General features: G+C 38.1%; 2 protein-coding genes across 11 annotated transcripts in view; one reads left to right on the top strand and one right to left on the bottom strand.

Annotated features, from left to right (window-relative positions):
- Positions 1-3226, top strand: part of AK5 (adenylate kinase 5) — a 254653-nt gene extending 251427 nt beyond the window's left edge. Inside the window, exon 14 of the mRNA XM_057715801.1 lies at positions 1873-3226. Within this exon, the coding sequence (XP_057571784.1) occupies positions 1873-1941 (69 nt within the window). The 3' untranslated portion in view covers positions 1942-3226. The remainder of the gene's footprint in view (positions 1-1872) is intronic.
- Positions 3227-3312: 86 nt separating this feature from the next.
- Positions 3313-14283, bottom strand: part of ZZZ3 (zinc finger ZZ-type containing 3) — a 117887-nt gene continuing 106916 nt past the window's right edge. For 9 of the 10 annotated variants that reach the window (XM_057715724.1, XM_057715716.1, XM_057715773.1 and 6 more), the window contains 3 exons: positions 11697-11831; positions 9080-9180; positions 7482-8774 (listed from right to left, as the gene is read on the bottom strand). In XM_057715724.1, coding sequence (XP_057571707.1) covers positions 8630-8774; positions 9080-9180; positions 11697-11831 — 381 coding nt within the window. In that variant the 3' untranslated portion in view covers positions 7482-8629. Of the gene's footprint in view, positions 5144-7481; positions 8775-9079; positions 9181-11696; positions 11832-14283 lie in introns of those variants that run through there. The other variant, XM_057715790.1, reaches the window with a different exon arrangement.

Here is a 14283-nt window from a genome sequence, read left to right as displayed (position 1 = left end):
CTTCCTGATGAGTTTTTTCCTGAGTGCATGAGAGACTGAGATGCATGTTAAATGCATACTTTAGGGAAGCCCCTAAATGTGTACTTTTTTGTTTTTTCCTCTTTTGAGAATTCATTCTACCTCTGGAATCCCAGGGGTTGTGAAGTTGAAACTAGTTTGCACAAAGAAGGTAGACAGGAATTGAAGCAATCATGTAGTGTTTCTCAAAATGTGGTCCAAGATGACCCACATCAAAATCATCTGTAGAACTTAAGTTCGCAGATGGGCAGGCCCAGCTCAAACTCACCAATGAGAACCTCTGGAGATGAAGTATGAAAAAGCTGTGTTTTAGCAAGCTCACTACCCCGCCCCTTCCATGAGTCTCATTCAGATCACAAGGCCTCCACTTTCTATGGATACTACATGTGCGGTGGGACAAATCTCAGTGGTTGGCACAATGTTAAGAAATTTTGAGAAGAAGGGGTAGGTAGCACCTTCACACCCAGGAAGTCAGCTCCCTCCTACCTTCTCTGTTGTTGGCTCCTTGCACTGGTGTATCAACAATCTCCAAGAGGACTCTGCCCTTAGCACTTAGCACACCCGCAAGCTGAGGTCTCAGCTTCTGCTTTCACCTCCACAACCATCCCTCTCATCCCCCAACCTCTGCCCTATTCCTGCTCCAAACATTCCAGAACATTCAGAAGTCTCATTTCAACTAACTCAAAGTCTTTCCATGACCTTTAACAATACTTTACCTCAATACACACCTAGTTTTTGCTGTTGTTGTTAGGTCAGCTTTAGGGTCACAGCAACATAGAACAAAGTAGAGTTCGCATATACCCCCCGTCCCAAAACACACACAACCTCCCCCACTATCACCATCCCACACAGAGTTTCCTGCTGGTCTAGTGGTTAGGATTCTGAGCTTTCACTGCAGGGGGCCTGGATTCAGTCCCTGGTTGGGGAACAGAGATCCTGCAAGCCGAGCACAGAGGACTTGCATATTCGTTACAACTGATGAACCTACATCAACACATCATTACCACTCCAAGTCCATAGTTATTACATTAGGGTTCACTCTTGGTGTTGCACATTCTATGGGTTTTGACACATGTATAGCGACATGATGTATCCACCACTATAGCATCACCCAGGATAGTTTCACTACCACAAAAATCCTGTGTTCCACCTACTCAGTCCTCTCTCCACCCAGCTCTCAATCTTTTTACCCGTCTCCATAGTTTTGCCATTTTTCCATTACATCATATTGTATGCAGCCTTTTGAGATGAGCCTTCTTTCATTCAGTAATATGCATTTAAGTTTCCTCCGTGTCTTTTCGTGGCTTGATAGCTCATTTCTTTCGAGCACTAAATATCCCATTGTTTGGATCTACCACAGTTTATTTATCCACTCACCTAAGGACATCTCGGTTGCTTCCAAGTTTTGGCAATCACGAATAAAGCTCCTATAAACGTGTGCAGGTTTACGTGTTGACATAAGTTTTCTGCTCCTTTGGGTGAGTACCAAGGAGCACCAACTGCTGGATCATGCGCTAAGAATGTTTAATTTGTAAGAAACTGCCAATCGCTTTTCCCAAGTGGCTGTACCATTTTGCATTCCCATCAGCAAATAATGAGAGTTCCTGTTGCTCCACATCCTCACCAGCATTTGATGATGTGTTTTAGATTTTGCCCATTCTAATAGAAGTGTACTGGTATCTTTTCTTTTTTAATTAGTCACCTGGTTTTTAAACAACTGCTCTTTTCTCTATGGTTTTGGAGTCCTATGTTTTAAAATTTTGCACAGCAACTTATAATCTTTTATTGTTACTAAAAAATGGTCTTATTTACAAACTTGTCTCTAACTTTCTCTTTTTTTCCTTTTAAACACAGATAAATGCAGAGGGGACGCCAGAGGAAGTTTTTCTTCAACTCTGCACAGCTATTGACTCTATTTTCTGAAAGCAAAAATGCATGTATGTTAAGGAGAGTGGAGGAAAATACTGAAAGGTTGACCCCTTGACACAGTATGTTTCAATTTAAACCTTTTGTGTGTCCCACACCCCCAAATCCTGACATTGCTGTTTGCTTCCCAGCTTGACCTGAGAGGTGTCTGGAAATCATGCATGTATTTGGTATTATCCAACCTTTTCTTCCTAAGTCAGACAGCTGTCTGCACTCACAGCATGCACACTTTTCTGTCACCTCAGAGCTAAATTAGTATGTGAACAGCAGTGCAGTGCCCATCTGTGTCAGCTGTGCCTTCAGGACTTTGCTAGTCTGATCATTCGGTTCTACTCTCCTCAGACAGGGAGGAGTTAGCAACCCAAACACCCCATTCACATCTTCCTTCCTCTCCTCAAGATCTATCTCTTGTTACCTGATTAAGGTCCTTAATATGGGGGGCAGGCCTGGGCATCTTCCTCTGGAAGCTGTATCCTCAAGTCTCATCCAGCTCAGAGCCGGAGAGAATGGGCTGACAAGACACCACCAACTGTTCTTAAGAAATTTGATTAAATTTGAAAAAATGTGATAAGAGCTTTTTAAAATGTGAAATTGTATAGCTTTTCCAAGATAGCAAAATCTAGACTAGTTGCCAATAACATTTCTCTACTCATTTCTATGAAACTGGCTACTTGGAATAGTGTCATATTGGCTAAGAGAACAAATTGGATAAAATTGTCTAACCTAGTCTCTTCTACACCTGGTGGTGCATTTGGGGGATTATAATAATACCAATGACTACACAGAATTTAAAAGCATGAGGTGATTTGTTACTGCATTCACTGGACTAATGTCAACTTACGGCTTTGGTTTTAAATGATCATCTATTTAGTTACCAAGCAAGTAAGAATTATAGTAACAAAACTGATGTGGGTGGAAGGGACATGTCAGTATACTATGTTAACAGATGCCAGTGTTGTATTTGTTACATACAGGCCTTTTCCAGGGGTTTGCAAACCCTATATCCGTATGTAAAATTGTGTTTCCTCAAATCAAACCTGTGAAGTTTGAGTTCTCTTTTGTGCTATCAGTTGCCAAATCAGAGTTTCTTACATATTCTACCAGAATAACTGCATCTTCCATTCCATCACTACAAAAGACCATAGTTTCAGTTTGCATGATTTTTTTTTTTTCTTCAATGGTTGTGCAGATAAGGATCCATTTCTGGGACAGAACTGTATTTTTAAAATCTTTTTTTTTTCCCTTGAAATGGATATGTACAAATAAAATAAATGGAACACAGGATAACTCTTTTTCTATTTATTTGTAACTCACATCATTCTGGAAAGCATTTGAAGCCTTACTCCAAACAGAATTAGAAGCAAACACAGTAATAGTTGAGATTTATGATATGCTCATATGGTTTTAATTTTGGCCATAGATCAGTTTTGAGCTATTACAGAGAGAACTCTCAGTGTATTCACGATACATGGTAATTTTCATATTTCCTATTACTCTAGCAGTCATTCTTAAACAGAAATGTCAGTGTTTGCTAAAGAAGAAATTAAATGTCTTTGGTTACAATTACACCTCTATTAACAAAAAGGGGCATGTTCCTACAACTCACACAGTTATCAAATACTTTATTACTATCCCGAGTTGTAACACTCTCTACAGGGGAGCACAAGGAATATTTGAGCAGATTAGAAAAAGAGAGTTACAGGATGAAAACTATCAGTTGTGCCAGAAAACACAAAATGATTCTTTGTAGGGATTAACATTATTTAAACACATATCACATATTGGTAAACACAGTCCATGCCCACCACAGCTCTGAGAGACAGCAGGGCAGCAGACAAGCCCAGCCATGGCTTTTATGGATGCAGTTGGCTGCCCTCTTGTAAAAGATCAGCAGGGGTAAATGGCTTCGCCCGGAAGAATTATCTAGAGGCAGTCTTCTACAGAACTGTTAAAACAGGTTTACTGATTTGAATGGCTTGACATGACATCACTAAAGTCACAGGATTTTAAAGCAGGAAAGGACCTTGGAGGTCTCTCCTCCTCGAAGAAGACCTTGTCTACATGTAGAAGACATCAGAACACAGTCCAAACTCCTTTACAAGGATCTACATTCAAGGCCTCACCTGATCTGGCCCTGTACTCTCTCTCACCCCAACAACTACACTCTCTTCTTGCTCATTTGATTCAAGTTACAATGGCCCCCTTAACGTTGCCTGCACAAGCCAAACTCTCTACTGGATCAGGGTCCTTGCCCTTTCTATCCTTCTGCCTCTTCCTTCAGATTATCCACAAGGCTAATTCCCTGACTCCATCTAGGTCTCTGTTCAAATTTACCCTTGTTGTTGAGGTGTTCTTTGACTATTCCCTCTAAATGGCAGACTGGTCACGATTCTTTTATCACTTTTTTTCAAGCATTATTTTTCTTCACAGCATTTATCTCTGTGTAAAATTACACAGTATTTTTTACTTACTTGTTCACTGCAGGTCTTCGGCATTAGAATATAAGCTTCAGAAGCACAAGGCTCTGTATCCTTAGGCCCACACACAGCAATCATTATGGAAAGCTAACATTTAAATCCTCTGAACCTTAGTTTTCTAATCTGTACAGTGGAGGTCACAATAGTAAGCAACCTCAGAGGTGTTGTGAGGATTAACGGGTTAATAATACATGTAAATCATTTATTAGTTCCTAGTGCTCAATAAAAGGCAGTTCTCTCTCAACGTTTTTTCAGTGTCTCACTTCCACAACTGAAACTAGGACCCAGAATTCCCGTGCTAGTTTCCATTACATCACTCTAAAAACAGGGCAGAGAATGGGGTTCCAAAGAGAACCAAAATTTCAGCCACCCAGGTTTGAACCACATCCCCCAGATAAGATAGAATGTAATAATCCTTTAGTCTTCCCAGAGCCCTGTAAAGGAGATCTCTGGAGGCAAACCCTCTAAGGGTCCCACAGTGCACTCATAAACACACTCAGGCATAGGTGGTTTCTCTAACTTGCTAGAGAAAAAATGTAACCAAAACGTTGGTCCTACTACCAATAAATATTTATTGAGAACCTACTAAGAGCCAGGCCCTCAGGATAAAGATAGACATGGATGGTCTCTGTCCTCATGGAGCTAAATGTGACATCATGCTCAAAATTCCATTTAATCAGCTACTTGAACTGTAGAGGAAAAGGGTTTTCTTTTTCTTCTTCCTGGGATCATATAAACAGAAGCCCATTTTTCATCAAGATGTGAAATAAAAACAAAACTTTAGAACCTAAATAGGACAATACCTGCCTAATCTTGTGGAAAAACCTACTTGTCATCTGAAGACTTTGAATCCATCCAGCCCTAGAATAATGGCCTTCAAACTTTGTTATCCACAGTAAGAAATATAGTTTATATAGCACGCCACTCTTATGTTTATAACTGACATAGAAATTTTGCAAAGTATTTATCCTTACTGCATGTCATATATTATTTTTTTAATTTCATTAAAAAAAAAAATGTTCTTCATACCTCAGTAAATTGTTGTGTTCTGCAATTTAATTTAAACAAAACGGAAAAGGAGAGAAAAATGGACACAGCAAAGTATCAGGTTAAGTGAGAGGCACCAAACATGCATGGAAACAAATCATACCTGAGGCAGGAGACCCAAGCCTTTACTTCCACCTTTGCCTAAAGCCTCAGGATCACGTTTGCTGTCAAATTAGAATATGTAAATTATGTGTTTTCCTAATTCATCATGGGGCAGACCATTTCAGTGCTCTTTCCCCATCCATAGGCATGCTTCTCTATTCTGAGCTATAAAGGTGGATGTGTGCTCAGGTTTGTACTCTAGGAGGGTGCATACTGCACCAGAAGAGACAGAAAAGCAACTCCTGCACACCTCCACCTCCAACACCTCAGTGACCTCTGACACAAAGGGAATATTCTTGCTTAGGAAATAAGGTAGTGAGGCAGACGCTGACTCTGGAGCTAAAATCTGGGTTAAAATCGAAGCATCACCACTTTACTAACTATATGAACTTGGGCAAGTTTCTTAACCTCTCTGGCTAGATTTCCTCACGTGAAAACAGGATAGTAAGTGAACCTGCCTCATAAGGTTGTAAGAATTAAATTCATTACTGTGTACCTGCTTGACGCAGAGCAAGCACTCCATCAGCGTTTGCTATTACTCTTAACACACATCACACCAGCCAAAAATCCCCTCTGCCTAAACCTTAAAGCAGTGGTTTTAGGTCCTTCAGTTCTTAGCAAACAATTTGGGCATATTTCAGGAAATACAACTGACCTACTGAATACTACTAAATAAGTGATGCTTTAACAAGTAGGTCTGTGTTGTCTTTTACAGCCAATGCTTCTACGCAGGGAATGGAAGGCCTACTTGCAAATGACAGCCCTGCGCATTCCTGCAGTCCTCACATGAAAACAACAGCCACACACATTACCACTACTACTACCCTTCTAAAGCCATGAGGACTACTTGCTTGGAGCTGAAAAATGAAAACTAAACACACCTTTGCTCAAGCAGAAAGTAATCCTCTCTGTCACTCAAAATTCTCAAAATCTTTGCCTTTAAAAAATACATTTAAGTGGATTTATTTTGTCTATTCTGTTTATATAACAATTGTATCACCCTTTCAAAGCGTATTTCATATTTTATGGGATTTTCTAATGGCTCTGAATTGTTCTCCAAAACTGACTGGTATTATTTCTGTGCAAACACAGAAGTTACCATCAAGTGCTACTGTCTTACTACAAGTGGAAGGTAGATCTTCTGGCATACTCACTTGAAGTTTAACAGCCAAATGCCCAGAATGCTAATGATTCCCCTCTTCTTCCTCCAACTAATCATCACAGGGCAAAAGTCTAGCTCAAGTCCATTTCCTTTTCTTCTGATGTGATATACCTTATCGAAATCATCAGTATTCTTTAATCAATATATTACTTTAAATTGTTCATATTTCTATTTTAAATTATATTTCTTTTCTCAATTAAAAATATTCAGGGTATGATTTCAGTACCCTACAGTGTATTGAAGAGGACTGGTAAATAATGCCCCCTTGATTTAAAATTGGAAAAAACAGGAGGCTCTAAAAATTGTGTCAGTATACTTAGTCAATCTTAGAATATTTATATTTTCTTTCTAATAGTCAATAATAATTTCCAGGGAATACACTGATTTTCAAAAACCACTCATTTAACACATGGGGGGGGGCACTTATTTTCACCAAAAAGAATGAGTAGAAATTTTCAGCCTAAGCTTACTTTTCATATCTGGACATTAATAACTGCCTTTTTCTTTAACCATGGTATGTATTCTTTTTTATTAACCTAGTTTAGTGTTTCAGCACACACTGAGTGAAAACATTACCATCTTTTACAGAAGTTCTCAAATTTACCCTCTTTTCCATCATATAGTCCTTACTCTTTTTAAGGGACAGATAGGTAAAGGGGGAAAAAAAAAACCTTAAATTAAAAAATTTTGATTTTAACAGTAGGACAAAATCCAAAATCTAATCAAAGGAAGTCACAACAAGCATTCTATAATATAAACAGACAGTATCCACATAGTTTATTTCTCACAGTTCTCCTGACAAATGAACATTATTCAAGAACATACTGTATACACAGATAAGAAGAAACATACAAAATGTTTTAAATGATGCACAACAAAATCCAGCAGTATAAAAGAATGCATGTGAACTCTTGCTCACTGCACAGACTAAATTTAATCACTTGTTTAAATAGTAATAAAAATACAATCTTTTATGGATCTTGTGCAGACTACAAAAGAGGGAAATTATTACCATATATATGATTTTTATATTAGGCAGTTTTCTTCAATGAGTTGCACTGACAACTCCAAATACAGAGGCAGAAGGCTGTGTATTTTAAAGGAATTAATGTTGTGAATTAGAGACTTTACACAGTTACTACCACTGGCACTTTTCACCATAGTTTGTACACATCACATGATCATCTTATATAACATTACATTTAAAAAATATATCTGAGTGACAATTTTATAACATTCACACACCATGAGTTGGTTAAGGAAGCAATGCCATAGTTGCCTCCTGTAGTGCTTCACTGTTGGTAATAAGGACAGTTCATTGTGGTTAAAAGAAATTAGATATCAATATGGTTAAGCAGCTCCAATTTACTAAAGGCCATCGGGGGCCACCACTGGGACAGTGAGTTCTTTTAAAGTGTATATATCCTAGAAGCAAACACCATCATTGGTTAAAACTTTGTCTAAAGAAGTCAGTTTCTGTGCTGGAAACTATTTTCACAAAACTGAAAGCTACTAAACTGTTTTAATATAAATACTTTGTCTTCTCATTAGCATATTTATGACCAAGTTCTTTGAAACCTTTGGAATTTACTCTCTCCTTAATATGTGCTCTCGTTTCCATCTCACCCATTTAAGATCACCACCTAGAAGGCTTTTTAAGGTGGTGGTGAGAATTTCACCAGGGAAACCCTTTGCTCACCAGGAATGTTCAGCTGCTGAACAGTGATCTAGAGCCACAACGGTGCAGAGCTGGACTTGACGAGAACACTCAGGAAGCTATCATGCTGTGAGTGTCATTTCAGGGAAAGCAGAGAATCTTTCCAAACTGTGCACATAATTCACAATGATACCATTGCTATGTGTTGAAGAGGACTAGTATATGATGTTCTCTTCCATGTCATCTGTTTGCTGGAAAGTAGTTTGGGTCAAGGTAATTATAACTGGTGCCCTGGGACACACAGTAGTCTCTGTCTAAGAATGTCTCTGACCTATAAACAGGCTCTAGTTGGTGATCTTCCTTGTGAATATCTGTTTCATGAAGGCTGCAAAGAAAACACACACACACACACACACACACAGAGATACATCATTACATGGCACTGGATGCATCTCGATCTAGATGTCATCAAACTTACAGCTCTACCTGCTTAAACCCATTAATCTATCAAAAGCTCCAATGGAAAGTTACTTGAGATGGGTATCATTAAGGAAAATTTCTTAATTGTCTAGAACAGCAAAGTTTAACCCATTAAATGTGGTGATTTTGTAAGTAGTTTAGAAATCAAACTCACTAGTGGCTGGGAAGCTCTTGTCGAAATTTAAGACTTACAGTGAAGGAAACACTTACCAGTCTGAACAAGAATCACAGAAATCCAAAGACATTTCTGGAGGACAATCCTGGCAGTGCCACCGAACACCCTGGATAGGTTCTATGCCACAGTTATCACACTATTAAAGATTCAGAGAGAAAAAGTATTCAGCTATATTGTTCTCAAGCTTTCTCTTTTCTTGCTGGGCAACACATAATGTGCACATAGACATTCTCTCCTCTCTCCCCATGCACTAGATAGTGTGATAACACAAAAATCGTTATAAGTTAGATACAATTTCTAGCAAACTAACTGAAACTCTATTCATTTAAGATTTGAGCTACAATACAGATGGGTGACAGGAACATCATAGACCATAACCTTCAACATGCTTTATTTTTAAAAATCTTAAGTAAATCATCTGCAAACTTGGGCATTTGATTATTAGTAGCTATTTATTTGAAAGGTACCTCAGACCAGTGTCCAATGTTTGTGATTGAGAATCACTGACTTAATACCATAGTTAAAACTATCCAAATATGTTACAGAACTATTTAAAACAGGCTACCAGAGCTAACATTAACCCAAGTGAGCACAAAATCCTTTCTGAACTTTCATCTTATTGAGTTACTTTCCAAAGCCTTGAAGGCTCCTAATGACCAACGCCCGCCATGAAGAAAAGGCAGATATAGCTCTTTCTCAGTGGTATAGCCCTTGGTGTGGTTTGCACAATCTTGGAAATCAAAGTAAATCTCATTTCTAGTTTCTTTGAACATCAGGCCAACTAGAGTGGCTGACAGACAGGCAAACATGAGAAGTGGAAAGAGTTTTCTGAAAAGACAGAGCGGTCAATTAGGAAAATCTCTAAGTGGAGAAGCAGGACCACTAAAAGATCAAGAGAAGAAAATCATTTAATATAGTCTGAGTAATGGCCACCCCAGAGGATGAGAGGTATAAGAACTTTGTTTTAAATTTATCAGTCACAGCACACATCGGTATTTTTATGTATACCACTACCAGCAAATGTGTAGTTCATGGTCTCAATTTCACTTCCTCCAATCTCACCAAGTATAGTCAATTCTAACGCCTGAGGTGTTCTCAAACCTATCAATCTCCCTACTTCTATAGCTACCAGTCAAGTTCAGGACATTCTCATCTTTTGTCTAAATTAACTAAGAGAATCTCCAACCAGTCTTCCTGCCCTCAGCCTTGCTTTCTTCCTATCCATTCTCCATACTAATGTCAAAGTGATCTTTTTTCGCTCTTCACTTAATTTTTTTTTCAATTACATAAAAAACATACATGAACAAATTATTATTTAAAGAATTTAACAATACTGTAGTAGTCAGAGATAGTTATCCTCTCTAAGCCCACTGCCTTCCTAAGGGTTACATAGTCTAAGAAAATAGAATGATCTTTCCAAAATGCAAATTTCATGTTACTCTGCTTAAAATCCTTCAAAGATTCTCTAACATTTTAGGAGCGTTTAAACCCCTTAGCAAAATTTCCAAGGCAACTAAATAGCCTCTCACTACTCTCCAGTATGCACTCTAGTCATACTCAACTAATTCACTCATTTAACTTCTCTAAATTACTTATGAGATGAAAACAGAATAAGGGAAGGAAGTGAGTCCACCTTGTTTACTGCTGAATCCCTAAACACTTGGCAAAGTGCCTGGAACATAATGGATATTTCAAAATTTTTTGTAATGAATAAATATACTTCTACTTGCCTCTCAAAAAATAGCAGATAACTGAATCTGAAAAGGGAAAAGAAATTTCTGATCCATGAATAACAGCAACAACAACAGAAATAGCTGTATGGATGAATGGATAAAGGAAATGTGTTCTCTCTCTCTCTCCCCCTGTCTCTCTCTCACACACACACACACAACTGAATATTAATATTTAGCCATAAAACAGAAAGAAATCCTGCCATTTGTGACAACATGGATGAAACCTAAGGACATTATACTAAATGAAATAAATCAGACACAGAAAGACAAATGCTAGACAATCTCATTTAAATGTAGAATCCAAAAAAGTTGAATTCATAGAAGCAGAGAGTTAGAATGGAGGTTGCTAAGGGTTGCCATTGCTGCGCGCGCCGGGGTGGGGGTCACTGATCAAAGGGTACAAATTTTCAGTTATAAGATGAGTAAGTAGTGGAGATCTAATGTACAGTATGGTAATTATAGTGAATAATACCGCACTGCATACTTGGAATTTGCTAAGAGAGCAGACGTTAAGGGTTCTCCTTTCAAAAAAAATAACAGATAACTATGTGAGGTGAATTTTTCTTATATCTTAAATTTTTTGTACACCTTAAATATATACAATTTTTATTTGTCAGTTATATCTCAGTAAATTTGGGGTGGGGGATTGGGGAATAGCTAGAGGAAAAACTTCTCATCTCATATAGTACACTTCAAAGTATAGCTGTATATTTTTCTTTCCTCTACTAAATCATAAATCTCTTGACACCAGTAACTGTGGCACAATACTTTGTATAAATGAACAGGACAAGAGCTAAACTTCCTAAACGTCTATCTGTGTGCTTGAAAGCTGTGGAGTTTAAAGCTCTAAAAACCACTTTAAATACCTCTTATCACCCTTTCAAAAATTAAATGAATAGAAAAATTAAGTAGAATTTACCTTGAAGCCCACATGTTGCACAAATCCACTTTCAGCTTGCATTTGCTGAAGTTTCTGTTTTTTTAACTTTTTAAACTGTAATAGTTCCTTATATTCAGGTAAACTCCTATACATAATAGGAATACTTTCTTCATCCTAATGAAAAAAACAAAACACAAAAATGTTAGTTTAATAATTAAAATGAACTAGTATAAGAAATACTGATAAAGAATATTTTTCTATTGACAAGGTATTCTTCACATTTATTTATTTATTTATTTATCTATTTATTTATTGGCTGCCTTGGGTCTTCATTGCTGCACGTGGACATGCACATGCAACATGGGCTGTAGGCACGTGGCTTCAGTACTTGCAGCATGCGAGCTCAACAGTTGTGGCTCATGGGCTCTAGAGCACAGGCTCAGTAGTTGTGGCACACGGGCTCAGTTGCTCCGTAGCATGTGGGATCTAAGCATTGTGCCACCAGGGAAGTTCCTACTTTGCACATTTAAGAGACCTCAACCTGGGGACTTCCCTGTCGGTGCAGTGGCTAAGAATCCACCTGCCAATGCAGGGGACACGGGTTCTATTCCTGGCCAGGGAAGATCACACATGCCACAGAGCAACCGAGCCGGTGCGCCACAACAACTGAGCTTGAGCTTTAGAGCCCATGGGCCACAACTACTAAAGCTCTTGAGCTCTAAATACTGAGGCCCGAGTGCCTAGAGCCCATGTTCCACAACAAGAGAAGCCACCACAATGAGAAGCCCGCGCACCACAACGAAAAGGAGCCTCTGCTTGCTGCAACTAGAGAAAGCCCAGCAACAGAGACCCTAGCAGCCAGAAAAAATAAAAAAAGGAGAGAGACCCTCAACTTTTTAGGACTCATAGAAAATCAGCATTGCTATCAGCACTATTTTAGATTAATACTTCTGGAGGGTTTCTTAATGCAACAGTAATACTGAACTGTAGTGGGCAGCTTCATAATGCAAGTACCAGGGGAACAAGGCATGACTCCCACCTCTGTCACACACTAATGCAGACTCAATCCCATCCCAACAAGTTCACAGCGACTTGAAAGACTCCTTATAATCTACTTCTTCCTGATCTGCAGGAAGCTCCTCTTCTCCAATCTAACAGATTTTTATGTTTCCTCAGGTAAATATGACATTTTCTTAACAACAAGCAAACCAATCTCTGCTCTGCTTTCTGCTCAGTACTCCCAATGATCAAGACAGGACATTCCTCTTACTCAAATGGATAACTTAAGTTACAAAGATGATTATTTAGAATAAAGAAATGAACAGTAAAAACTATGAGTATATGAAGTTGAAGCTGAAGATGAATCACTAACTGTTTCCTTTTCTCCCAATTTATTTGTGCTCTGCTACCCAGGATCCATTTCTTTCCCTTGACCTCATGACTGATCCCATGGTCACTGATTTCCACAACCCTCCTAAAAGCATCCGCAACTCATTAATCCCATGTTCCATCAATTCCCAATCCTGGACTAGACAACCCCTGCACCTCCCATTCTTCTTGCTCCCCATGTTAGGTATTATTAACAACTATATTTATATCAAGGAAACTGATGTTTATAGAAATTATAGCATTTGCCCAAGCCTACATAGTTAATTAGTTCCAGAGTCAAGTGATTTGAACCTAGATTTGTCTATTTAACTAAACCGCTTACACACCTAGCAACCCAAGGCCTAAATCTAAGTGTTATCCTTAATTTTCACTCTCATATCTAATACAATTCTGTCACTATTTAATACTTTCTAAAATCTCTCTCAAATCAGTCCTCTATAGTATCCACTCCTTCCTCTAGCCCCATTGTTGCTAAAAATGGCTTCCTGACTGTCTACAGTGTCAAGTCCAAAGTCCTCAGCTAGACAATGATTCTTTACAATCTCACGCTTCACCTACCTTATTTCCCACTAACTTTCATCCACTTCAAATTCTTGCCAACTAAAGATGTTAAATTATACCTACTGCCTTCCTATGTTACCACTGAGAAAGACAACATAAATAATGTAATAAGTATGTAACACAAATATGATGTAACTCAATTAAATAATGAAGAAATTTTATTATAAAATGTATTAAATTTAGATATTTTAGGCAAATACAAAGAATACAAGCTCCACTAAATTTTTTAATTTGCATTTTAAGTCAAAGGGTATTAAATTTGGTCAACACAACTAAGAAAACTTAAATCACCTCACACCCAGTAAGATGGCTACTATCAAAATTAAAAAAGAAGAGAAAAGAAAAGAAAAGAAGTGTTGGCAAGGATGTAGAGAAACTGAAACTTTTATACACTATTGATGAGAATATATAATGTTGTAGCCATTATGGAAAACTACTGTGGTTCCTCAAAAAATGAAACACAGAATTACCATACAATCAAGCAATTCCACTTCTGAGTATTTCTCAAATTCTAAAAGAATTTGAGAACAGAGACTCCAAAAGATATGTGTACACCTGTGTTCACAGCAGCATTAGTCACAATAGCCAAAAGGTGGACGCAACCTAAGTGTCCACTGACAAAAGAATGGATAAATAAAATGTGGTATACACACACAACGGAATACTGTGTGGCTGT

This window comes from Hippopotamus amphibius, chromosome 1 (genome assembly GCF_030028045.1).
Source record: "Hippopotamus amphibius kiboko isolate mHipAmp2 chromosome 1, mHipAmp2.hap2, whole genome shotgun sequence".
NCBI lineage: Eukaryota > Metazoa > Chordata > Mammalia > Artiodactyla > Hippopotamidae > Hippopotamus > Hippopotamus amphibius.
The sequence above is the reverse complement of the archived record's forward strand: the minus strand, read 5'-3'. Positions and strand labels throughout refer to the sequence as shown.